Source organism: Pangasianodon hypophthalmus, chromosome 25 (assembly GCF_027358585.1).
Source record: "Pangasianodon hypophthalmus isolate fPanHyp1 chromosome 25, fPanHyp1.pri, whole genome shotgun sequence".
NCBI lineage: Eukaryota > Metazoa > Chordata > Actinopteri > Siluriformes > Pangasiidae > Pangasianodon > Pangasianodon hypophthalmus.
The window spans coordinates 18,100,638-18,128,445 of NC_069734.1; the positions used below are offsets into that span (position 1 = coordinate 18,100,638).

At 44.9% G+C, this 27,808-nt stretch overlaps 1 protein-coding gene across 1 annotated transcript in view; it reads left to right on the forward strand.

Annotated features, from left to right (window-relative positions):
* bcor (BCL6 corepressor) overlaps positions 1-25,839 on the forward strand; it is a 48,760-nt gene extending 22,921 nt beyond the window's left edge. Inside the window, 8 exon segments of the mRNA XM_053229369.1 lie at positions 686-885; positions 3,886-3,933; positions 3,935-4,087; positions 13,060-13,226; positions 14,970-15,115; positions 17,751-17,828; positions 20,585-20,738; positions 24,645-25,839. Coding sequence (XP_053085344.1) covers positions 686-885; positions 3,886-3,933; positions 3,935-4,087; positions 13,060-13,226; positions 14,970-15,115; positions 17,751-17,828; positions 20,585-20,738; positions 24,645-24,927 — 1,229 coding nt within the window. The 3' untranslated portion in view covers positions 24,928-25,839.
* The last annotated feature ends 1,969 nt before the right edge of the window (positions 25,840-27,808 follow it).

Here is a 27,808-nt window from a genome sequence, read left to right on the forward strand (position 1 = left end):
GTGTGTGTGTGTGTGGTCCCAGAGGGTCTCGGGGACGTAATTAGCCTGTTGGAAGGAAAGCGCTTTGCGCAGTTTGCCCAGAGGGACGCCGTTTTTCTCCCTCCCCTCACACCCTCCCCCCTTCTCTCTCTCTTTCTCTCTTTCTCTCTCTCTCTTTCTCTTTCTCTTTCTCGTTCGCTCGCACCCACACGCTTGCGTGTCTGCAGACGCGTCCGTGTGAGAAATTTCCCCAGCGCTGTAGGGCTCTCGGCATGCTTTCAACGAGCGTGTGTGTGTGTGTGTGTGTGTGCGCTCGGGGTTGAGAGCGAGTGATGAATAATGGAACAGATGTGGAGCGCAGGTCTCGCTCTGTTTCAGCCGAGCTGCCTTCTGCTCGCGCTCACGTTCTCGCCTGCTCTCATTTCTCTCTCTCTCTTTCTCTCTCTTTCTCTCTCCCTCTCTCTCTCTCTCTCTCTCTCTCTCTCTCTCTCTCTCGTTTTCTCGGTTATTGTTTCATCGTGCTGCATCATCCAAATCCGCAATCCCACGGCAGCTACACTCTCTCTCTCTCACACACACACACACACACACGTTTATTATTTGGGCTCTCCCTTCCCTTAACGAGGCTCAATCTGGCCTTGTTACCTAACGAGACCTCGGCATTGATTTCCGTATCCCTGAACTCTCTCTCTCTCTCTCTCCACAGCCGTCCCGGTGCTGTCTGCAGAAAAGCTCCGCCCCTCACCTTCTCCTGACGACGCCCTTTCTCCTCGCCCACGGCGTCACGGCGACCCTGAAAAACCCAAAGGCAAGCGCCAGTGCAAGACCAAACACCTCGGGCAACGGGAGCTCAGAGCGCTCACGCAGCCAGCCAATGAGGAGCTTAGCCCCGCCCACCTGCTCAAGGTGAGTGCTTTGTGTGCGTTATGGAAGTTTCCTGGTCTTCATGCTTCGCCTGAGCTAGTTTGAGGCTGTATCACCAATAGCAGCGGTGTTAATCTTCCCAATTAGGAGCTGTGCACTCCTTTCCACTCCTTCCGCTCGACTCAGCTGTGTGCGTGCGTGTGTGTATGTGTGTGCGTGTGTGCGCGAGCGCTCAGAGCGTGACTGTCGTGACCTCTTCTTGCACTGAAACGCAATCTCCCAGCGGAGGGAGGGGAAGTAGGGGGAGGGAGGAAGTCTGGCCTCTCGCTCACTCCTCTCTCTCTCTCTCTCTCTCTCTCTCTCTCTCTCTCTCTCTCTCTCTCTCTCTGTGCTCTGTTTTCGCCTCCGGAGTGAAATGTCTCCCTCGCGAAGCAGATTCTTTGACCGGCTCGCACACTCTCAGCCCACGTTTTATTGCCCTGAACGTGCCTGTATGAGCGCACAGGCATTGACTTGAAAAGTGATTACGGGAACATAAATTACCGCCGTTCTTCTCCACGCTGGCCTCCAAAACGCTCGTTTACGCAGCTTTCCAATCTTAAAGGGACAGATGGGCGAAAAAAAAAATCAAATTTACACCACTTTCCAGCCAAGACGTGGTTAGTTTCCGATGTTTGTACTGGAGCTATGGGGCTAATGTAGTGAACGTAATGGAAGGCTGTCTCACTCAAAATCTTTTCTGTAAATTCTTGCCCAAATCTTTATATACTTGCTTCAAACATCATTAACCTCCTTAATTCCATTTTTAAGCACATTTTGTAAAATAGCAGTGTTTTATTTGCGTATTTATACACAAGGATTCCAGCTGTTCCAACTCCTTTAGTGCTAACACAAGATTTATTTATTTTTTTCCAAATTGTGGTTAAAAGAAGATGTAAAGCAATTATTCCCTCAAATTATTGGCTCAAATATTGCAAAATTTTTTTTAAATAACTCGCAGGCTGCGTGTTGCCCGCGAGTTGTCTACAGAAATGTAAAAAAATCCTAAGTTTGCTTAGCTGTTCATGAACTCCGCTAGTTGTAGCATCTGACATCCTCTGGTGCAAAACGGCACCCAGAATAAATACCAGGAAGTGACTAACCTCAACTTCGCAAAATCATCTGGATCTGATGTGGAAGAGAATGAGAGAATTCTTATTGACTTTTACTTGAGTTGCCTTTTACTTGAGCTGTATTTTACTCGAGTTGGCTTACATCAAGTTGTCTTTTGCTTGATTTGTCTTACTTAAGCTGTATTTTACTCAAGCTGTATTTGACTTGCGTTGTCTTACTCGAGCTGGCTTTTCCCTGAGTTGTCTTTTACTCAAGCTGTATTTTATACGAGTTGTCTTTTACTTGAGCTGTATTTCACTCAAGCTGTATTTTACTTGAGTTATCTTACTCGAGCTGGCTTTTACTCGACTTGGCTTTTACTCGAGCTGTATTTTACTCGAGCTGTATTTTACTCGACTTGGCTTTTACTCGAGCTGTATTTTACTCGACTTGGCTTTTACTCGAGCTGTATTTTACTCGAGCTGTATTTTACTCGACTTGGCTTTTACTCGAGCTGTATTTTACTCGAGCTGTATTTTGCTCGAGTTGGCTTTTGCTTGAGCTGTATTTTACTCGAGCTGTATTTTACTCGAGTTGGCTTTTGCTCGAGCTGTATTTTACTCGAGTTGGCTTTTGCTCGAGCTGTATTTTGCTCGAGTTGGCTTTTGCTCGAGCTGTATTTTGCTCGAGTTGGCTTTTGCTTGAGCTGTATTTTACTCGAGCTGTATTTTACTCGAGTTGGCTTTTGCTCGAGCTGTATTTTACTCGAGTTGGCTTTTACGCGAGCTGTATTTTACTCGAGTTGGCTTTTACGCGAGCTGTATTTTACTCGACCTGGGTTTTGCTCGACCTGGCTTTTGCTTGAGTTGGCTTTTACGCGAGTTGTCTTTCACTTGAGTTGTCTTTTTCTCAAGCTGTATTTTATTTAACGTTGTGTTGTCTTTTTTTCTTTCCATTATCTTTTATACATTACGGTGCATTTTACATTGAGTTGTCTTTTACATTGCGTTGTACTTTACTTGTTGTTTAGCTCAGCAACTCAACAATTTTAGCTCAGTTGTAGTTTATGAGGAGATCAAAACAGTCCCCATAACTCAGTTCTGTGATTAAGAATGGAAAAAAAAAAAGTGGTTAGTTTAACTATGACTAAGAACGTCGTCCGGCTCCGCTTGGCTATGGAAAGGTCGTATTTTAAGAAGGGGAAAAAACAGTTGCAGTTCCCTGAAATGTAAGAACCGGTTTCAGCACGTCCAGACAGCGCCGTCTGGAATTAGCGCAACAGGATTGCGTTATTCCGGCGAGGGTGAGTTTTATGTTCGTAGGCGCGGATTTGGCGGTCTCGTTCTCGCTCATATTGAACGCAGCCCTCACAGCGCTGTGCTCCGTGTGTGTGTGTGTGTGTGTGTGTGTGCGCGCATGCGTGTGTGTTGACAGCTGCTTTGCTGCGCTGCTCCTCTGGGCTGGGCGGACTCCCAGGCCTTGCTCAGCTCGCATGATCTCACTGGCCCGCTGGCTTACACACACGCACACACACACGCACACATTTTCCATTCTCCCTCCTCTCTTCCGCCCTGCTGGTCTCCATAGATAGCGAACGTGAGAGTGTGTGTATGTGTGTGTGTGCGCGCATGTTTCCTGTTTAGCTTTCCCTGGCAGAGAGCGCACGCTGATGGAGGAACGTCTGCCGAGCTGTGGTTTCCAGTCAGCCACACACACACACACACACACACACACACACACACACACACACACACACACACACACAAACTTACACACGTGCACACATGCGCGCACACACACACACACACACACACACACTCACACTTATACACGGTGTGTGACCTCTCTGTGCCTCGAACTGTTTGTGCGTGGGTGTTGTTTATTTTAAACTGCTCATGTGTGTGTGTGTGAACCAACTTCCTCCCTGAGACGTGTGTTTCTTGCCCGCAGGTTGCGAAGCGCAGCTCTCAGAAGTCAGATTACGAGCCCAAGCCGTCACCCCCCTGTGCCCGCCGCTGTCACCACTGTGCCCGCTGCTGTCGCCACGGCGACGTCTGCGCCTGCTCCGATGCCCCCTGAGGCTCGCAGACTCATCGTGAACAAAAACGCCGGAGAGACGCTGCTGCAGAGAGCAGCTCGCCTGGGCTATGAGGTAAGCTGCTTTGTGTGTGTGTGTGTGTGTGTGTGTGTGTTTTTCTCCTTTCTCGTAGTCCCCCCCCCCCCCCCCCCCCCCCCCCAAAATCGGTTGTGCTCTCTCTCTCTCTCTCTGTCTCTCTGTATCTCTCTCTCTCTGTATCTCTCCCCTCCCTCCCTCTCCCCGTTCGCATCTCATTAATTCCGCGCGAGACGGAGTGTGACATGTGAGAGCCCCTGACAGGCACGGAGCGATCGCTTAGCGCACACACACACACACGCGCACACACACACCCTGTGCGCTCGTTCCCCTTCCTCCTCCTCCGCTGGCGTGCGCAAGGCCTCTCCCTCCCTTTTCCTTTTTATATCTCGCTGTCTCGTTTCTCCCTCGCACGCTCTCTCTCCCACTCTCTCTCTCTCTCTTCTCTTTTCGCTTTCGCGCACACACACACACACACACACGCACACACGCTTTCACTCGCACGCACACACATACACACTCTGTCTCGCTCGCTTTCTCTAAACGATTTGCGCTCTCCTGGCGCTCTCGCCGGAAAATCTTTAACTCTTTCCTTCCTCCCTTCACTGTTCTCTTCTCGGAGTCTCAACCTCAGAGAAACAATTTCTAAAATAAAGCAGAATTTCTTACTAGGAAGTTTAGTCTGCCTTTTTCTATACAAAAAAGAGAGTAGGTTTTGTTTTTTTTTTTGTTTTTTTTTTAAACATTGCTCAAATATAGCATCAAATGGATCTTGGGTTATATATGCTGTACATATATCCTTACAAGTAGGAGTAACTAACAGCAAAATCATGCTTAAAGCTTTAAAAAAAAATGAAATCGTAATTCTTGACACTTCGGATTTCGTCGTGCATTTCTGTAGCATTTACCGTTGCGCAGTAATACAGTCGTACTACACAGGAAACACACCAATCACATATAATTTAGTAATTAGTCATTTTATCAGGAATGTTAGGAGATTTAGAAATATTTGAATAGTTTTGTCAAATTTAACATGGCTGCCAACCTAGCTAGCTAGCAATAGTACGTATTAGACAATTTTAAAATTTTTTTTTTTTTTTTTTTTTTTGCGTTGTTATACTTTCACATTTACGGCTAAAAGGAAATTTCCTTGCTGTTATCTGTTAGCTATGTTTTTGGTTTTCATTTCCGGATTTTATTTTTTATTCCGGACTCTATTTTGTTTATTCGCAATTGTTGGTTTTTTTTTTTTCAGTGTAGCATTTATTTAATAGCTTTAAAGTAGCTTTGTATTTGTTTAACAATTTACTTTTCTTTCTATAGTTTTGTACTAGCGTTTCAGATTTCTATAGCTGAGGAATGCCAAGATATTTCCCAAGATGCTTTGCTTTACAATTCAAAATAGAATAAATTTCAAGGCATCTACCAACAAAAATTTTGACTAAGGGCTAGCTATAAAGTAGCTATAAAGCAGCTAGCCAATTTACAGTATTATAATGAGTAAATAACTGTCTATGTAAATTTCTATCGTAAATAATGTTCGTAGCATTTGTTTTCTGGCTAGCGATGATGAAAATTAACTAGATTTGCTTCTGTAATTTTGTCAGTTGATGTGACGATTGCTATCGTAGCTTTTTTGCGATAAGTCTGTCATTGCTAGAATCGTTGTGATTCATTGTTAACGTTACAACTGACGAATCACAGACAGGCGAGCATAGCTTTCTAAATAGCTGTTAGCTGTGTGTGTTTTTTTGTTGTTGTTGTTTTTTTTTTCTTTGTGTGAAGTAGCAATTGCATTTCTGTGAAACTGAGGTGTCCGGTTGATGTTGCGTTTTGCAGCGGCGTTTCCATGGCTGTGTGTAATTGCGCGCTTGGCGTTGTGTGCCTGATTTAGGCAGATTAATGGCGAGCTGGATTAGTTCCGGCAGCGAGGCTGAAAGGACTGGCACAGAGCACAGGAAATGAGCGATTACTGCAGCGAGCGCATGATCGCTCGCTCCCTCTTTCTCTCTCTCGAGGCGTTTCACTCGCTCTTCGTGCTCTCTCGTCCTCGCTCTCTCTCTCCCTCATTTCCTTCCTCACGTGGCAGAGCTGAGAGAAAGTGATGTTCCCTGAAGCAGGACTCGGTAGGGCGAAAGTGACGGACAGAGGAGGGGTTGTTTGTGGTTGCATTTTTCCGTTTCTCCATCTGTCTCTCTCTCTCGTTCCACTCGGGGTGTAGCCGTTTTCCCTTCCTGTTTGATGTAGGCGTATGGTTTAGGTGTGTTTGCGTATGTGTGTGTTTACTTTGTGTCACCGCGCTTGTTTACTGGAGCCGTCTACCTTTATATCATGCAAGACTCTGATAACACACACACACACACATGCACGCACGCCAGTGACAGCCTGCCCTCCCCCAGTCAGCTCTCTGTTTGCACACCGTCGACTTTATTCTCTCGTCGTCCCTCTCCCTGTCTTTCTCTCCACCCGTGAATGAAAAGTGAAGGAAAAGCAGTGAAGGACACTCTGCCGCCTAAGACAGTGACATGCACTTATTTTTCTTTCTTTTCTTCTTTTACTGGCCTGAGATCCAAGCTTAGCATAACCATCTCCATGTCCAGTTTTGTCAATAACAACCTGCATGTCCCCCTCCATCTATGTGGCTACGCTCCAGCCTGCGTGTTTGTGTTCTGACTAGCATGTTTAGCTAGTTCGCAGAAATCCTGGCCACCATCGCTTGGCTTACCCCAAACATGTCAATATGCTGCTTTTAAAAAGTCAGTTTAACTTGGACAACAACCAGAATGGTTTTTTTTATTGATTGATTAGTATTTACAAGCAAATTTTTTTTATCAGAGATAGTGGGATGGCAACCAGTTTTCCTATCATGCCCTTAGCTACATTTTTCACTTTTTATTGTTGATTAGCGTTTACAAAATAAATAATAAATGATGTTTCCAGATATTATAAATATCGACTTTACTTGATCTGGGAAGACCACACTTTTTTTGTTGTGTTAAATTACTTTTTTGAGTGGTGAATTACATTGCGGTGATGTGTAGGGGGAAGACAGTTGCTCTGCTAAGCCATGTCTCTCAAGTACTGTATCCATTCACCTCAGATTCTTTGTTAGCTAGCTAATAGCTACCTTACTCATTAAATTTAGCTAAAGCCACTGTAGTCTATGTATTCAACATCATACTGATGCTGAAGGGCCTTTTGAGTAATCTCATGACTACTTGCCTGTAGGTTAATACACTACCCGTGTTTGTATCCTAACTTGTAGGCTAGTTAGTGCCTAGGAAAATGAACATTGTCACCGAATCTGAAGCTAATGACTAGCCAGCTAGCTGTTAAGTCTTTTATAGGGGCAGAGAATTTTCGGGGAAACATTTTCCTCAGATGTGATGGTTGGATACTGTGGAAAAAACTCCTTATAAGTAGAAATGACCCTGTAATGACTGTTAGCATCGACTGCTAGCGGGTTTCCGCCATTTTGAGAAGCGTGACCAGCAGTGCGTCACAGCATGGAGTTGTGAAAATTGTTTGATTTATGGAGTAGTGAACATATACGTCAAAATACATCAGTATAGCCATTTTAATATTCACTACGGAAGTGATTTTGTTTTGTTTTTACGCAGTCACGCAGTCGTTATTGCGTTGTTGTCATGGTAACAGTTGTATGTGCGAACGTTATGGATTTGACTTGTAGTCTACTGTCTCAGGCTCGCTCTCTCTCTCTCTCTCTCTCTCTCTCTCTCTCTCTCTCTCCCCGCCCCCCGACTGGCGCGCGGCCATTAAAGGTCTCGTCCTGATCTCCGTTTTAATTAATCACCGGCCCGGAGGCGCTAAATGCGCGAGGTTTTTAGGCCATTAGCTGCCCGCGCGCCGCGCCTCTCGCTCTCACCGTGCCGCGCGCAGCACTAATTAACACCGCCGGTTGGGGTGAGGGAGGGGGGGGGGGGGGGGTGGAAAGGGGGGGAGGGGATGTGGGGGGGAAAAACGCGCGCGCGTGGGACGGTAATGGCCTCGAACGCCTTCACCAACGTATACACGATCGCACGTGCTATACGTCAACAATAAATAAAAACAAACGTCGACACGCGCATGGCGGGCTTGTAGCTACGGAGAGCCGTTTTGGGAAGAAATTCCTCGGCTGGCGCGAGGGCTTTAAAGCTCCGTTTGGGCTTTCTTTTCCCGCCAATCTTTCCGACGCCTTTGCACGAGCGTGATCTCCGAAACCCCCCCTCTTCCCAATCCCCCCCCTTCCCGTCCTTTCCCATAAGAGCGCGCGAGCTCTAATTCCGCTCTAATGCCTTTATAATGCGCGCGCGGTGACAGCGCTGCGCTCGGAGCTGAGCTGAGCAGAGCCCCGCGTGCGCTACTCTTTAAAAGAGTCGCGAGAGAAAGGAGCGGAGCGCTCAGGGCAAAGGGGGCGCACACACACACACACACACACACACGTACGCACGCACGCACACACACAATGTAATCCCGTGACGTCTAGTATTCATCCCTCTCCGCCAGCTTTAATATCTTTCTCTCGAGCTCGCGCGCCCGCCCTTTCGCTGGCCTTAACGGTCGAGGACAGCCTGGACGTGTGTGTGTGTGTGTGTGTGTGTGTGTGTGTTCTCAGTCTGTTGGCAGTGTCTTGTTTTTCTAGTCCTTGCTTTTTCCTGCCCCTCCCTCGCGCCCCCCTCGGCTTTTAGACAGGAAGCCGCGCGCTCGGTGTGTGTGTGTGTGTGTGTGTGTGTGTGCGTGCTTGCGTTCGTGTGTGTGTGTGTGTGCGCGCGAGATAAGCCGCTAGAGCTGACTGCCCTGCCAGCACTCTTCAACGCGCTGTGTGTGTGTGTGTGTGTGTGTGTGTGTGTGTGAAGCCACAAGCGGCTGTGTGGCGCTGCCGCCGCTTTGAAATATGACAAGGCTGCGCGCTCGAGCCTTTCAACACGCCGCTCGGCCCTCTCTGTGCGTGTGCGTGCGTGTGTGTGTGTGTGTGTGGTTGAGCAGCGCGCGCACACACCTAAGAGCAGCAGTAAACACGGAAACATTACGCAGCCAGCCAACGCTTTCGCACGAGCTCTTTTTTTTTCCCTCCCTCGCTCCATTTTTCCTCTTTTCCTCCTCTCTCTCTCTCTCTCTCTCTCTCTCTCTCTCATTCAGCCGCTTCCAAAACAAATCGCTCGCAGCGTGATTCTCCTCCAGGCAATCCGTCTGTGTGTGGTGGGAGAGAGAGGGAGAGAGAGAGAGAGAAATAGCGGTCTGGGCTCATGTCTGATTTATTCCGGATGCACTCCGCAGGGTTTGAGCTCGAGTGGAAAAATCGGTGCGGTCTGTTTAAAAAAAAAAAAGAAAGAAAGAAAAGGAAAGAAACCGGTGTGCGCGTGTAGGCTACGCATTTCAGCGCGTGCTATTGCGCTCGCGTGCTTCTCTTTTCTCTCTTTTTTTTTTTTTGTTTTTTTTTTGAGATTGCATCAAAGCGAGCTGGACTTTTTTTTAACCAGCAACCACCAGCACCAGTAAATATCATTAAACCAGAAAAATGATATGAAACTCTTTTGATCACGCCTAGACAAAAGTACTGCTCTTTTACCGGAGCAGCGCGCGCCAAAAAGTCACGTGCCAAGTTTTTTTGTTGTTTTGATTGACAAGTTGTCAGAAGGAATCATTGTGCTCGGCCATACGACACTAACTATTAAAGAGGTAATAGTAATAATAATAATAACAATAATAATAATAAATTGTATGATCCGATGAAGTTCTCTGTAAGAGAATATTTAGGGAAGGAGTCTCCAGTGTCAGAGGTAAAGCTGTAACTCTTCCTGACAGGAGTTTACGGTTTATTCGTAACATGACGAGCTGCAGGGTTTTTTAGTTGGTGAGGGAACGACTGTTTATAGCTGCTATAACGTAAGTGAGAACTTGTTTTATGGATGTTCCACAATGTTAAGTGTAACTACAAATGGATAAAAACTATGATGCGTTGTTCTTTAATAAAAACAAAATTTGTAACTGTCGCCAAATCGCTGTAGTATAAGAGAAATAAAACTCTTCAGGATGTGCCGTTAGAGCAAAACGCCGAGTGACAGAGTGGTGTGATGAAACGATTAGTTTCCTAAAACCGCGTGTCCCCAAGTGTTTTATTCCTCTTACACCACACCAGTTTGCCAGCCATTACAATTTTTATTAATTAAACATCATAAGTTGTACATCATGAGTGCTTCAGAGTGCTCTCTCTCTCCTTTCTCTCCCTTTCTCTTCCTCTCTCTCTCTCCTTTCTCTCCCTTTCTCTTCCTCTCTCTCTCTCCTTTCTCTCCCTTTCTCTTCCTCTCTCTCTCTCCTTTCTCTCCCTTTCTCTTCCTCTCTCTCTCTCCTTTCTCTCTCTTTTCCCCTTTCTCGCTCACTCTCTCTCCCTCCTCTATCTTTTCTCCCTCTCTCTCTCCTTTCTCTCCCTTTCTCTTCCTCTCTCTCTCCTCCTTTCTCTCTCTTTTCCCCTTTCTCGCTCACTCTCTCTCCCTCCTCTATCTTTTCTCCCTCTCTCTCTCCTTTCTCTCCCTTTCTCTTCCTCTCTCTCTCCTCCTTTCTCTCTCTTTTCCCCTTTCTCGCTCACTCTCTCTCCCTCCTCTATCTTTTCTCCCTCTCTCTCTCTCCCTCTCTCTCTCCTTTCTCTCCCTTTCTCTTCCTCTCTCTCTCCTCCTTTCTCTCTCTTTTCCCCTTTCTCGCTCTCTCTCTCTCCCTCCTCTATCTTTTCTCCCTCTCTCTCTCTCTCTCCCTCCTCTATCTTTTCTCTCCCTCTCTTTCTCTGTCTCTCTCTCTCATTCTCATTGTTCCGCCGTCTTTGTTTTTCTTCCGTCCTCTCTCTCTCTCTCTCTTTCTCTCTCTCTCTCTCTCTCTCTCTCTCTCGCTCGACCCTCCACTTCCCTCGTGCTTCCTGAGCCGCTGTGACATCCGTCTGCATCGCCCCGGGCCTGTTGTTTTTGTTCCCGAGCTTTGTGTGTGTGTGTGTGTGTGTGTGTGTGTGTGTAAATTTAGAACGTTCGTCAGAGCAGTGTGCTCTGTTCCACCAGCCTCTCTCTGTCTCTGTCTCTCTCTCTCTCTTTCTCTCTGTCTCTCTGTCTCTTTTCTCTTTTCTCTCTGTCTTGGTCTCTCTCAGTTTTCCTCATATCTTTTTATCTGCGTTTTAGATTTTTTTCTCTGTCTCTTGTCCCCTCCGGCTTCCACTTAGGCTAAAGTGTGGGATGTGTCCGGCTGTGCTAGTTCGTGTGTGTGTGTGTGTGTGTGTGTGTGTGTGTGTGTGTGTGAGTGAGTGAGTGAGTCAGTGAGAGAGAGAGAGAGAGAGAGAGAGAGAGAAAATGAGTGATGTGTTGATTGCGATCCCTCGCCTGAAGCTGTGTTTATTGAGGGAGATTAAAAGTGGAGGAGGATTGGTTTTGTGTGTGTGTGTGTGTGTGTGCGTGTGTGTGTGTGTGTGTGTTGGAGGGGGTCTCATGCCTTTACTGCATTCCACCACTACTTTTCTCCTTCTTCGTCCCTTTCTCTCTATCCGTCTCTCTCTCTCTCTCTCTCTCTCTCTCTCTCTCTCTGGGGTGTTAAATGCAGCTTTATTGTCTGTATAATGCATCGCTGGGCTCCTCAGGCTGCCAACGCACCACGTGTGGGAGTGTGTGTGTAAGTGTGTGTGTGTGTGTGTGAGAGAGAGAGAGAGAGAAAATTTCCATGCCGGTGCAGAAATCTGCCTTTCGGTAGAAATTAGAAAGGAAATGAAAAACACGCCGACATCACTGTGTTGCTAATTGCTTGTGTGTGTGTTTTTAATCTGGTATGTTTTTGAGTGTGTGTGTGTGTGTGTGTGTGTCCGGGCTTGCAATAGTGGTAGCGTAAGTTGTGCGTGCGTGCAGTCGGGCTTCATTAGTGGCGCCTGTACGCTCGTCTTGTTTCGGAGCACATGCACACAACATGCCGTATCCTGGAAACCGAGTAAGCGGGTGAGCAGGGGGAGGGGGTGTATCACTTGGGAGAAGAGTGTGTGTGTATGTGTGTGTGTGTGTGTGTGTGTATGTATACACATACAGCCTTCCAAAACAAGTCAGCAGTTCTGTGAAATCCGTGTTATCCCACAAGTCTTCTCACACCAATAGGCCACGCCCCCTGAACTGTGATTGACAGCTCAGCTCCCCAGTCAGCTTGCTGTAACTGCTCCCCAATGAAAATAACTTATATTAAAAGGTCCGGTTTTATTGAAAGGGGAGCTGCAGCTTGCAGAGTCCTGTGTGTCCACTTTTCCTTTATGCTGTGTTTCATTATTTTCGCTCCCTATTCCCCTGTCCCTTACGTTCAAAATTCAAGGGCACTACGTAGCGCACTAGTAAAGGATGGCGTTGTACGCTAACATTTCTTTGACTGTACGGTCACATGATGAACCCCATCATCAGTCCGCAACGTTCACACTAACAAGTGACAAGTCCCTGGTGTATTTTGTAGTTTGTTTTTTTGTCGGTTGTAGCCTGCTCCTGTTCCGATCAGAAATAGTAGTAGCTATGTATTGCTTCTAAAGCTAGTTAAACTAGTTAAACACGAATTAAATAACGCACTAATCACCGTGAAAATCAGTTTGTGTTACGTTCTAGATTTTGTACTAGCTTTGTTGGCAGATTAGCTAGCTGTAGCTAGAAACGTCGGACCACACGTGCCACAGGATTGGTCCGAGGAATCATTCGAACCGGTCATTTGGATTTGTCTCTTTACCACGTCATACCTCATTTGCATAGAATCCAGAAAATCTCATTTCAAATGACACCAAAATTGCATTTGTGTCACGTCCATACGTAGAAAATACGCTCACTAGTGTGAACGTGGGTTTGCATTTAGCAATTGCAGTGCATTCTGGGATTTCAGGAATCTTCTCTACTGTGCTTTCAGACATGAACCACAAAAGGGTGTGCTTCCTAGACAGCGCATTAACTACGTAGTTAACGTGGTCTCGATTTGTCTGTAACACAAACTCTCTCTTGGCCCCGCCCCCTCTCTTTGCACAGGAGGTAGTGCTGTACTGTTTGGAGAATAAAGTGTGTGATGTGAATCACCGTGACAACGCCGGTTACTGCGCACTGCATGAAGCGTGCGCCCGTGGCTGGATCAACATCGTGCAGCACCTGCTGGAGCACGGAGCCGACATCAACTGCAGCGCGCAAGACGGCACTAGGTACACACACACACACACACATACACACACGCGCACACACACACACACGCACACACACACGCACGCACATCTTACTCTCTCACACATTTATTCAGTCACACTTTAAGTGAGTCATGAATTCAGGCTTTCGACATGGGAAGTAACACTCACAGCTGACTCACTGTTCTGGATAAAGTTGTGAAAAAACTGTTGCTAGGCAACTGGGAAATATGGAGCCAAGGTTAAGCTATTTAACAGGTAGCTGTGTGGTTTTTGTTTTTTTGTTTTTTTAAATGAACAATCAAGACCCAGTGACAATAGAAACGATATAAAACCATCCAGAATGTCAACATTTACCGCAAATGTGTTGGAAAATTACCAAGAAAACATTTGCTGTTCTGGTTAAAGTTGTGAGAATGCTGTTGCTAGGCAACTGGGAAATACGGAGCCATGCTTAAGCTAGTTTCCAGCTAGCTGTGTGTTTTTTATGGACAGTAAAGACTCAGTGAAAGTGTAAAGGATACAAAACCATCTAGAACATCAACTTTTACCTCAGATGTGTTAGAAAATTACTGAGAAAACACTTCCTTTCAGTAAAATTACACAGAAATGATACTTAGCATTGACTTTCGTTTGTTCCGCCATATTGAGAAACGTTGAGGGAAATAAATTTTCCAGAAGAGTTTTAACACAGTTATGACTAGTCTATAAACTATATATGGTACAAACTAGTACTCACGTGCCTTGTTGAATACTGGAATTCCTTTTCTGTTTTGTGGGTGTGTGTTTCTGAGTGTGTAACTCCAGCGTTAATTACACAACCCACATGCGCTCACGCACGCGTACACACACACACACACATACACACACATACCCGGAGCGTGTAATTACACGGTGAGTAATAACAGGGTGTGTGTGAGCGTCGGATAATTAGAGAGCGCGAGATCGATCAGGACAGACGGGTCAGTCTTCACATCGCTTCACGTTTAACTTTTAACACTTCACAGTCGTGCTAAAAAACACCGCACTAATTAGCCACGGTGCTGTTTACAGCCGTACGATAAAGCACGCCGACAATTAATGACCGTAATTACGGTCGCGTTGTAATGTGAATTTGGCGACATGACGATCTGGAAATATCGTCGGTTTATTCTGATTTAACACGATTGAGAAATATTGCGGGAAAACTTGTTTAATATTTAGTATTGTTTATTTCATTCTGGTGTTCTGAATATTGCCTGCCTGATAATAAATATGTTCTTTAAAATCAAATTATTTAACTGCTTATATGTATTAAATATATATATATATATAAAATGTGTGTGCATATATACACACACAAATATCTGTTAGCTAGAATTTATTTAAATATATTGATTCAAATTAATCACAGATCATTGTTTTTTATTTGTATTTTTTCATGTATTGTTTTTATTTTTTCAATTTTGTTTTTAATTCAATATTTTTTTACTTAAAACTGGAAAAAAAAATCGTTGTCAGCATATGACATTGTGTCAATAAAAACAAATTTTATTTGTATTATTTTACATTGGTTTTAAATTCCAGGATGCTTTTTTAACATTTTTTACATTATCATTTTTATTACATTATTTACATGTATGATTTTATGCTTTTGTTTTATTAATATTTAATCATTTTGTGATCCCGCTATCATATGAAACTGGGACATGTGAGTCACGTTCATGTGTGGGGTTCTCTAGTGAGACTTGTTAAATGAACCGTGTGTGTGTGTGTGTTGCACAGGCCTCTACACGACGCAGTGGAGAACGATCACCTGGACGTTGTGAGGCTCTTGTTGTCGTACGGCGCCGATCCAACGCTCGCCACGTATTCGGGCCGCGGCCTGCTCAAGATGACGCACAGCGACGTCATGGAGACCTTCCTCTCCGGTCAGTACCTTCCTCTCTCTCCCTCTCTCCCTCTCTCTCTCTCTTCCTCCTTTTTATCCCTCTTTCCTGGGTGTGGCTTCGTAGGAGGTGGTTACTAAGCAACTGCTGCCTGTCAGAACAATAGCTTAGCTTAAATATTTGTACATTTAGAACCTTAGCTTAAATTAAAAAAAATAAAATAAAAAATGTGCGTTCACTGCTTCAGTGTTGTTATTTAGGCAAACGGATAATTCCAGAAAACTATGACTCGTGTGTGTGCGCGTGTGTGTTGCCGATTGCATTATTTGGGAAAACCATGTGTGCTTGGGTGTGTGTTATTTGGAACAGCTGTGTATATTCTGTCTATGTGTGTGTGTGTGTGTGTGTGTGTGTGCGTGTGTGTGTGTGTGTGTGTGTGTTTCTCTCATGGTGGTATTTGGGAAAGCTGAGTGTTTCCCCAAAGGAGCCATTTTAGCGAACCATCTGTGTGTGTGTTTGTGTGTTTGCTTCTGATTGTGTTATCTGGGAATTGTTTGTGTGTGTGTGTGTGTGTGTGTGTGTGTGTGTGTGTGTGTGTGTGTGTGTCTGGTTGGTTTGGCTGAGCAGTAATCTGGCCTCCTGTCGTTATCTGCGCCGGAACATGGTGTCACTCTACAAGGTTTTACGTGTGTGTGTGTGTGTTAATCTCAAATGGGTTTGGGGATTTTTTTTTTTACTCAAAACCTGAAGGGAACTAACTTCTGAAAACAGACATGCACACACACACAGAGACACACACACACACACACGCACACACTCTACAGAGCTTTGGCTTGATATTAGTATATGATGTGAAGCGTGCAGTGGTCTTAGATGCCGTTTCATTGGCTGAAATCTATCACATGGTGCTCACACTGCTTTCTCACACACTCGTCATACTCGTGTATGATTAAACTGGAAAATAGTTTTGAATGATTAAAACCAGGAAAACTGTTTGAAGCCCACGAGTTTGCATGAGTTTCGTGTTAATTTGCCTAAACAGCATGTTAGCTAAACACACACAGCTAGCTGGTTAGACACACACACACACACACACACACACACACACACACACACACACACATTAAAAACACGACTAGCGAGATGGCTAGTTTAGAGCTGGAGCACACATTCAGGTGTGTGTGTGAGGTGAAGGGCTCTCAGTGGGAGATGAGCCCTCCACTGAGCCCTCCACGCATTCAACCGTGCTCCACGCGAGTGTGTGCGCGCGAGTGTGTGCGCGCGAGTGTGTGCGCGCGAATGTGTGTGCGCGAGTGTGTGTGCGCCTTCTTAGTCACGTGGAGCTGCACCGAGCCCTTTGAGGCAAAGCAATCAGAGCGCGCTCTCTCTCTCTCTCTCTCTCGCTCTCTCGCTCTCTAATCACTTCTTCCTACTTAGCATTTAAAACGTCCCCCTCCACCCCGTCTGCCATTTAAAGCCTCGCTCTCCTGGTCTGTGTCGCTCTCTCTCTCTCTCTCTCTCTCTTTCAGTCTTTCTCTCTTTTTGTCTCTTTCCCTGTCTTTCTATCTCTCTATCTATTTACTTAAGTCTTTCTGTTTCTCCCTCTATCTACTTATCTGTCCTTCTCTCTCTCTGTCTACCTATTTGTCTCTGTCTCTCTCCCTCCCTATCTGTCCCTCTTTATCTGTCTACTGCTTACTCTTTCTCTCTCTCCTTCTGTCTCTCTGTGTCTCTCTCACTATCTACCTATCTGTCTCTTTGTCTCACTCTCCCTCGCTTAACGAATGCTCACAAACTGTGAGAACGTTTCGGATCGGTCGCTCTAGTAGCCACATCCTTTGAAGTTCTCTGTCTCCTTGAGTGTCATTTTAACCGAAGAAAAGGACCTCCGGTGATCAGCAGGGTCTTCGAAATCTTCGAAGATCATAACTTCTAAAAATTTTTAATTATGTTTATTTGCAGTCACTCACGAGTTTGCCATTTAATGAAGGATCCTACACTAGCAATAGCTAATTTTGTGTTGCTGAACACAACTAGATTACTGGTCACTGACTAAAATAGCTAGCTAGCTAAATAGCTATGTAAGACCGACTAGTGAGTTAAAACTGTGAGCTCACATTAGTTGTGTTACTTTATAAAAATCGGTAGATAAACAGTAAATAAATAAATACAGTACGCAATTCATATTTCGTGCATAAATTTACATTTCCTCAACTATCTAGCGTTACTGTCACTTCGCTGATTTTTAGCTAGCTGTGAAACCGGTATATAGGGTATGACAAAATAGCTTGTACACCCTACGTAGTGCACGTATATAGAGAATAAGAAGTCATTTAGCATTCGATCCACTCTCTGGTCTGACGATGACGGTTACCGTCCACCTTTCCACCCTTCTTATGGAAATACGTGCTAAAAACCTCTGATATTTCAGCCACAAATTATTTCTGGCGTTGTTTTTCGGGCTGTAACTGTAACGTCCGTGATTTAAAACGTCAGGTTCAGGTTTGCGGTTCTGATTTTGAGGTCTGGTCTTTTGAGGGTCAGCAACATGGCCGCCGAGTGGACAGAGTTTACCGTGAGAGGTTTTAATGTCCGCGCTGGCAGGAAAAGTCGGAGCGAGTGGCGTCTACTTTCTGTCATCTCTAATCGTCTCTAATCTGTGTCTCTGTCCCTCCAGACTACTTTGCAGACCTGCAGGGCCGAGAGGACGACGACCCCGGCGTGTACTGGGAGTTTTACGGCAGCGCTGTGTGTGGTGAGTGCTGATTTTCTCGTCCTCCCTCCCTCTCTCTCTCTCTCTCTCTCTCTCTCTCTCTCTCTCTCACACACACACACACACACACACACACACACACACACACACACACGCACACGAGCGTGAGCAGAATCACTGAGAGGGACAGACGCAGCCCAAGGGCAAGTCTGAGTCTTCCTCATCTGTCCGAGAGACAGGAAGTGAAAACAGAAGTGCGTCTGCTTTCATCATCTCGCTCTGCCTGTCTGTCTCTCTGTCTGTCTCTCTGTCTGTCTCTCTGTCTGTCTCTCCAATAAAACAGAACTTGCTGTCCTTTTCCCCCCAAAACATGCACACGGGGGTACATTTAAAAAAAAAAAAAAAAAAAAAAAAAAAACTTCTCAGGCTGCCATGTGTCAGTGACCTGTGTGTGTGTGTGTTCGGGGGTGTGGGGTTGTCAGCTCTTCAGTTGGTCTCAAACAGGCGCAACGCTGCCAAACACTTTTGGGAATTCCTGGAATATTTGAGAAAATGAGACAGAGACTAGGGATCAGTCATGGCTGGAGAGAGATAGGCATAGAGACAGATGGAGAGAGAGAGAGAGAGAGACAGACAGACAGACAGACGGCTATTTTTGGGAGCCTCTCTCTGCTAAAGCGCCGCCTCGGAAAAACCCTGACTATAAAACAGAGAGAGACTGAAAGAGAAAAAGGGGGGGGTCTGATTTTCCCCTCGTTCGCTTTGAGGCTTTGCGCTGAAGCCAACACGCACTGGAAAGAGTGAAGAGCTTTCACACACACACACACACACACACACACTCTCTCATCGTGCAGTGCAGCTTAATGGAAGGCAGCGTTAATAGGAGCCGGCGTAGCGCGAGCGACGTGAGAAGGACTCCGGAAAAGCAAGTGAGAGAGAGAGAGAGAGAGAGAGAGAAGGGGCGGAAGAGAGGGAGCGAGTGAAGGACAGAGGAAGGGAGGGAGAGAGGAAGTGGGGGGTGGGGGGGGCGTCCTCTGGGAGAGAGCGGTGGAGCGGAATGTTCAGGAAGCTCTCACGACAACAACACCTGCGTGAGCGAGCGAGCGAGACAGAGAGAGAGAGAGAGAGAGAGAGCACAGTGAGAAAGAGTGGCCCATCGAGCGAGCGCCGGCGATATTTTCCGTAGTCGACAGGAGGTGTCACTTCCTGGTGGGTAGGTCACGTGAGACGAAGCACACGTGTGGGCGACTTTTCATAGTAGCAGTGTTGCAAAATTTTCGAAGTGAAACATGGTGTCGCAAGTTGTTCAAGACAGAGAAAAATACCAAATCGTTCAGCGTTTGCAGTAACGTCTCAAAAAAAATCAAGAACAAAAGTAGCTGTCATGCCTCTAGCGGTCCGGATGTCATTTCACGTGGGATGGGAACGCGTTGGTTCCGTGAGCAGCTAATATTAGCTAGCTAGTTTACCATTTTGCCCCATAAACATAAATGCATGCTCGTAGTTTAATGAGGTTAATGTTGGTCTTGTGGTTACAATCTGCACCATAAAGTCTGAATCTACATGAACATCAGAATTTGTTCAGGATAAAGTGGGTGGGGCTAACCTTGTGTAAGTTTCACTCTGACCAATCACAAGTGAACAGCGTTATCAAAATCAGAGCAAGTTAGTAAGTGAAACGTAGCGAGTACAAAAAGCTAACCTAGTGAGTATAAGAAGTGAACCTAGCATAGCCTACTATACACGGTGAACTGTAATTGTGGATTGGTGCAACCCGGGACAGTGAAGCATGTGGATCAATCAGTAGAAGGTTCCCAGTTCGAAAACCACCTAGAAAAGCGTAGCGCACACACAACGAGATGAAATGGTTCTGAAGTGTCCTTATTTTTTAATCAAGGACGACCCGAGATGAAGGAAATCGACAGGAAGCTTCTCTCAGTTGCCGCTCTCGTTTGGAGAGGCGTGAGATGGAGGGAGCGGTAATAAAGTTTGCGAGCGAGGGGGAGGGAGGCACGGCGAGCGGAGAGCTGAGTGGGGGAGGGAGCAGCTGATAACAGTGCGAGCCCTCTAAACAAATGAGGCTTTGTACCGCTGCCCTATCACACACGCACACACACACACACACACAGAGCTTTATTCACGTCACATGGGTGCAGCTATTCAAGGCCAAGGTCTTTTACTGTGTGAGTGTTCATGTGTGTGTGTAAAGAGGATTTGAATATGTGTGAATATCAGGTGACTGAACAATAAAATACTATAAAAATACATTTATAGCAGCTGAGTCAGCACAATAAAACTGAAATCTGTTTGTGCAGCACTGGATCATGTGCAAAATTTTATAGAAATTAAATAATGACTCGAGTATTAACAGGCCACACCTACTTGACTGGCAGTGATCAGCATATAGGCCACGCCTCCATAACCACCTGTAGAGAGATCGACGGGCACAGAGGCTACTCCTCAGTCACCTCCTTTTACACACACCACGTTCACACACAGGCCACGCCTCCTTCGCCACCTGTACCGAGGCTGATAGGCACAGAGGCCACGCCTCTTTCTGAGAATGATTAGCCTAAAGGCCACACCTCCTTTATCACCTGTACAGTGACACAAGCACAGAGGCCACGCCTCTTTCACTTCCTTTACCGGGTCTGACAGCGCACTGGCTCAATTATATGAACATAACTCTGTTTTGGATTTGCATATGCATGAAGTATTCATGAATATGTTCTTGAACATTGATGATTCAATGTACCATGTTATATCCATGAACATTACTTATATTGTCTCTCTCTCAGAGCCTGCTGAGGACGCTGCAGCGTTTGACGTCCTGGCCGACCCTCCTGGTCCGGAGGAGGACGATGAGGAGGAGCAGAGGGACGTGTTTGAGTTTGAGTTCTCTGACCGACCGCTGCTCCCCTGCTACAACATCCAGGTGTCCCTCTCACAAGGGTGAGTGTGTGTGTGTGTGTGTGTGTGTGTTTGCATTGGATTGGTGTTCCGCCCGCATTGTGCTATACTTCAGAACTTAAGAAACACAGTAGGAGTGGAACTTGGTAGACTTTCTAGAACCTTATGGAACGTGAACGGACAATACACTCTCTGTTTAAACAGTTAAAGCTAAGCTGTTGCTAGGAAACTAAAAATATGTACGGCAAGCTTAAGCTAGGTAACGACTGAGGCAAACGATTTATATTTGGGTTTTCATACCGACAGCATAAAAGACACTATAATGTTGGAAACAAGGCAAAACTATCACGAACTATGAGGAGTCAGACTGTTGCTAGGCAACTGGGAATTACAGTTGCTAAGCATAAGATAGCTAATGATTGAGACTATCAGTTTGCTAAATATCATGTAACCTTTAAATCGTTCATATAAACAATGATAGAATGGCAATGGAAACTAGACAAAACTACGCAAATGAACTCGGCCTGTTATCGACGTGTCCTTGCTGTCAAACTTCCTACATCTCAGGTCACACTTCTTGTGGCTAGTTACGGTTAGCTAGACATTCCTGAGCAATCAGATCGTCATTAGTCAGTGTAATGGAGAATCTGGCAGTCGCTTTGATTGATTTGTTCAGTAAACATTGCCACAGAGTGGTGACTTTTCCAGAACATGGCAACGCCCCTGCTATGTGTAGCGTAAAAGAACTTGGAGCAGAACGTGGGAGAGAGGAAGTACGGTACACTGTTGGATTGGCGTTAGCATTCAGACTGAACGAGACACGGGGGAGAGCGGAAGACGGAAAAACACAAACTGAAACAGATACAGAGAGATCTAGAAAGAGATCAAAAAAGACAGGTTGATGGAAAGAGAGAAAGAGACAGACAAAAAAACATGGACTGAAGGCGGAAGAAAGAAAGATGCAACATACACAGAAGGAGGACTGAAAAAGCAACAGACTGAAATACAAAAAAAGAAGAGTGTAAAGGAGTGACGGAACAAGAGACAGAGAGCCCAGAGGTGACAGACGAGTGAAAAAAGAGATGAGCTGAGAGAGAACGAGTGAACTGAAACAGAACTGAAAGAGACAGACAGGAAGGGGAGACTGAAAGAAGATAAGATGGAAAGAAAGAGGTAGAGAAAGTGTCTGAAAGAGATAGCGACAGACAGAACGGCCTGTCTGCGAGAGAGAGAGAGCGAGAGAGAGGAGGGGGGGAGAAAGTGAGAATGAGAGGCAAATAGAGAGATGCAGAACTGAAAGAGAGACACAGAGAAAGAGAAATAAATAGAGAGACAGCCAAAGAGACGCATGTAGGCACACAGAGAAAAATTCAGAAAGGCATCCTGCGAGACACAGAGAGACACCTGAAAGAGATGGGCTGAGAAAGTGGGACAGGGACATATGGAAAAAGAGATGCAGAGAGAGACACCGAGAACGAGAGACACGTGGAGAGACAGAGAGTGAGACTGCCAGAGAGATGGAGAAAGAGAGACACATGCAGAGAGAGAGAGAAAGTGATACACAGAGACAGAGCTAGAAAGACAGAACTGAAAGAGACAGGCTGAGAAACATGGAAAAGAGATGGCCTGAGCAAGACAGAAAGGCAGAGAGAGAGAGAGAGAGAGAGAGACTCTGACTGACTGGTAGACAGAACAGAAAGAGAGAGACAGGCAGAGAGAGAGAGAGAGACACGGTTAGACAGAACTGAAAGAGACAGACAGGCAGAGAGAGAGAGAGAGAGAGAGACACGGTTAGACAGAACTGAAAGAGACAGACAGGCAGAGAGAGAGAGAGAGAGAGAGAGAGAGAGAGAGAGACACGGTTAGACAGAACTGAAAGAGACAGACAGGCAGAGAGAGAGAGAGACACGGTTAGACAGAACTGAAAGAGACAGACAGGCAGAGAGAGAGAGAGAGAGAGAGAGAGAGAGACACGGTTAGACAGAACTGAAAGAGACAGACAGGCAGAGAGAGAGAGAGAGAGAGAGAGAGAGAGACACGGTTAGACAGAACTGAAAGAGACAGACAGGCAGAGAGGCTCCGCACGCTCGAATCCCAGCGACGTGCCGCTAAACAGACACGGCTAATTACCTCCCACTCCGTCTCCGTCCCAGCTTTACTGACACACACACACACACACACACACACACGCTAGCTCGCTCTCAGCTGCTGCGCTCGTCGTTCTGTGTAATTTTCGCTTCCCCTCCCCCGTCTCCGTTCTATCTCCATCCTTCTCTCGCTCTCTCTCTCGCTCGCGCTGTGCGCTGCCGGCTGATGCAGTATTAATGGCTCTCTTGTGCCTCCGGGGCCTCTCCGCTCTGCCCCACACACACACACACACGCACACACACACACACACACACACTCTCCTCGCATTTCCTCCCTCCCTCGCTCCCTCTCTCTCTCCCTATTCATCCTGCCGGCGCTCAGCAAGACCCACACACCGCCTCAAGTGCCATCGACCGAGCGCTGCCTGTTACCGCTCTCTCCCCCGTGTGTGTGTGCGCGTGTGTGCGCGTGTGTGTGTGTGTGTGTGTGCGCGCGTGTGTGCGCGTTCACATCAGACAGGCTTTGTCTCGGCTTTTTGTGCGTCTGTAACCTATTGTATTTCAGGGCGAGCGAGAGGCCAAGCATCTTTTGTGCATTTGAGGCTGCTTTCGTAATTTTGTGTGTGTGTTTTTGTGTGCGCCTGTGAGACAGAGAACATCTGCATAAACTTGGTTTTGACGTCGGATGCGAAAACACACTCTTGCTACGGAAGGAATGAAAAAAGCAGAATCCACCCACCAGCTTTCCTCCAGCCAGAGCAGCTTTAGAGCAGAACGTCTCTGCAGCATCGTAGCTTTCGATCTAACACTGCGCTCTTGTCTACAACGAACGCTGTCTAACACCAGCGCTGCACCGCGAGAGTTTATTCTAACAGTTTCTTCACTGAATTTATCATTTTTAAAAACAGACGCATTACATGACTGAGCTTACGTAACAGCGCATTCCTGTCATGTCTGAATTACAGTCGTTTTACCTTTCCCTTTTGTAAGAAAGCGTAACACAACTCTCAAACATGTCTTCTCCGTCTTCCTGAATTTACCGAAAAATCGCGACAGGGACTGAAGCGACATCAGCGGCTTCCAGTTAGTTAGGATTTAACTCCAAGCATCTCGCACACATTCTCTTAAGATGACCTCACAACATGTTATACAGTATAACGTAGTCTAGCTACAAATTTAGCTAGCTAACTGATCGCTATCACCAACACAAAAGTGTCCATTTTGCTGTCGTTTGCTTTCCCATAGAATCATTTTCCAAGTACAAAGTTAAGTAGAACCTCAAAGTCATCATCTCGTAATTTGCGTAATTCCGACGTGACGTAAACAATAATAAACTTTACCTGGTGGAAAAGCTAATTCACTTGGAATGAGGGCGGGAACACAAGGCATCCCTTCGCAATAGTTCATTTCGCTTGGAAATAATGATTCCTACGATTTTCGCATCTCATTCATGAAAATATTTTTACTGTCGTGACATCATCAATACAAGTGTAGCTTAATGTTATCAGCAGTAACAAATTAAAATTTCCGATTGAGTGTATACTGCAGTAGCAACATATCGTTATGTTCTTCGTAATTAGCATCCATACTTGCTACGCTGTGTTTGGTGGTTGACTCTGCTAGCTAGCTAGCTTGCTTTTCACATCTAGAATTTTTTTTGTGGCATCACACTTACAATAAGTTAGATTTTTTTTTTTATCATATATATATGGTCACCTTTATATCGTTCTAGCTTCTGAAGTTCTGAAGTATTGGAAATTGATGTACAGAAAGAATTTGAAATCTTGGACGTAACAGAAGTCTTCTATCAGTCTTCTCCACCACATTTCTAAAGTTCTCACTTTTTTTTTTTCCCCCTCAGGCCCAGAAACTGGCTGCTGCTCTCTGACGTGCTGAAGCGCCTGAAGATGTCGGCTCGCACCTTCCGCTCCACCTTCTCGCACATCGAGGTGGTGACGATCGCCGAAGCCGAGTTCTACAAGCAGGTGTCGCTCAGCCCGCTCTTCTCGTGCCCCGAGGAACTTGACGGCTTCCTGCCTGACAGCAAGGAGCTGCTAGACCTAGTGGAGATCAGCGCCGAGCTCGCTGCACTGCTCGGCTCCTCGCTCGAGTACCTGGACAACCGCTGGGAGCCGCGCTCATGACACTACAACACGCTAACACGGACTTCTTCCAGGAGTGTCAGAACCACGGACAATGAGGAGATTAACATTTCCGCCAGCGGAGGCGTTTGGAACTCCTTAGATAAAATGAATGCTTTCAAAACCTGTACAAAGTGTACATAGCGCAAGAGGACGAATCTCGGACGTGGATTACTCTCCCAGCTACGTGGAGAAACAGACTCAGTCATAGAGAAGAACTTTTGTTTGAGATGTTTTATAAAAATATACATATATAAATATACAATCGCTGTATTTTATTTGTGATTATATATATAGATCTAAATATAAATATATATATGAAGTTTTTTTCCGTTGAATTCTAACCGCTAATCTGCGGGAGACTAGCGTACAACTGTGTGTGCGGTAGTTTGTGACTTAAACTAGTGCACTTCTTGATGGAGTTCCCTCGTTTGTTTGTCCTCCCGGGACAATTTCAGCAAAGTTTGAGTTTGGAGCGTTTTTTTGTTTTGTTTTGTTTTGTTTTGTTTTGTTTGTTTGTTTTTTGGTCCTAACTAGCAGACACAGTTTTGTAGGCTAGTCAGCTTTGTGAGCTTTTTTTTTTGTTTTGTTTTTTTTTTTTGTTTTTTGTTTTTTTTTTGGTCTCTTATTTATGATTACAAAAAAAAATTTAAGATATTTTAAATGTGGCTTTTCGGGGGTAAATATTAAAGATAAGTGTAAGATACTAATATTGAAGCTTTGTTAGGAAACAGGACACAGTCGAAGTTGTACATAATGAGGCAGAGATTTCAGTAACTTGTTTTCCGACTTGTGTGTCTATTGTTTTTGGAGACGTGTCGAAACTTTGTAATTTACATGCGCTATCATTTGTATTTATATTTTACAAAAAATTCCTTTAGATAAATGGCAATAAAAGATCCCCTCCATCTTGTATGAACTTGCTGACTCAATTTTTCCAATCTAGATCTAAAGTTTTCTAGGCAGTAACCAATCTAAAGGGAAAACACATTTTCCCAGTGTGTGTGTTAAGGGAATAAATAGGAGTGTGCAGAGTGTGCTGTGTCCACCATTAAAAGCAGGCAGCAGCCTTTCCCCCTGCCATCGCTCTGATCTATACCGGAACACCTGAGCTCCATTTCCTGTTTTGCAGGATAGAACCGGAAATGACTGGAGAATAGCCGGAAATGAGAGGACCAGAGCGGTGCTGTAGGGGAAATGGCCGTAGGGACAGAGTTTTGTTGAAAACCAGAGTGGCGATGGAAAAACGATGATACAGGCTGTTAGAAACTGATAACACACCCCACACAGGGACTCTATAACACTGGGGGAACTTTTCTCACACGGTAATATGATGTAGGCTAAACAATATATACACATCTGAATTTATGGCCTTTGGCAGACTTGCACGTCACCACTGAATTCTCGAACCTGATTGGTCGGAAGGTGCAGGTTCATTTTCTATAAAAGCAGCCGTGACAGTCATTCTGTTCCTATAATAACTACTCGTTCAAATGGAAGCTAAAGTATAAAAGTGTTTAAAAAAAGAAAGAAAAACATAATCATTGACATGGTGAAATTTCTGTAAGGAGACGGTTATTTAACATTTATGGAAGGAGTCTCCAGTGTCAGAGCTTTGTAACAGTATCAGAGGTAAAGCTGTAACATTTCTAAACAAGTCAACGCTTTACGGTTTCTCGATAACATGAGAATCTGCCTCTTTTTTTTAACAGAGGCTGGCGAAGGAACGATTGTTTACAGCTGCTATAATGTAAGTGAGAACAGGAACCAGCTTGTCTCGTGGACATTGCACAACATTAAATGTAACCATTAATGGTTAAAAAGCACTGCATGTAGTTCATTAATAAATTAAAATTAGCAGTTTTTGGCAAAACACTGTGGTATAAGAGGAATAAAACACTTCTGGTTGTGGTGTTATAGGAGAATAATCCACTTCTGGGTGCTAACTGGGTGCTTCACCACAACACCTTATCCTTGATTATTTTCCTACGACGGCATGCCATGTCGTGTTTTATTCCTTATATGCTTATATAGACATAATAAATATAACATATATTACATATTACAGTAAAGTATATTAGAAGATAAATACCTTTTAATAAGAAGCATCAATAATCAGTTGTTTAATTTGTTCAGCTGTTCGTTGTGTCTGAGGTAGCTACTGTGGAACTCAGGTTAGCGGTGAATGCTAAGTGTCATTACACGGTAATTTTAACCATATGGAGTGTTTTCTTTACAATTTACCAACACATCTGAGGAAAATGTTGCTGTTTTCAATAGTTCTGTCTAATTTCCGCTTTCGTTCCGTCAGTGTTTGTATGAAATATTCAAATGCTACGTGGTAGCTAGCGAAAATGCCTTAGTCATTAGCTAGCTCACGCTTAGCAGCCATGACCCTAGCAACAGTCACGATTTCATCCACTTCACGAGTCCTGACCTAGAGACATGTGTTCACCTTTTCAGTCGAAAATAAACTCACAAAAATGCTTTTCCATGCGTTTAACCTTGTAAATAACTTTAAACTGGATTTTAGCTGAATGTTTTGGGATTTTAAAAGGGTTTTTTAGGCTAAATCCTGCACCTAATGGAGCTGCTAAGCAGAAAGAGGAATATTCACTTTATTCATTTTATTCATTTCTGTCTCGCATTTCTCGTATCGAATTAATTAATTGATTAATCGATTAATTGGTTCATTAATAAATCTGCTTTATTTATTTGTTTATTTATTCATTTATTTAGGCTATTTATCTATCTACTAGTTTGTTTGTTTAGGCCATTTACTTATTTATGTATTTATTTATTTGTTTCTTTCTTTGTTTGTTTAGGCCATTTATTTTTGTTTGTTTGTTTGTTTATGACGTATGAACAGCAAACACTGACTTAA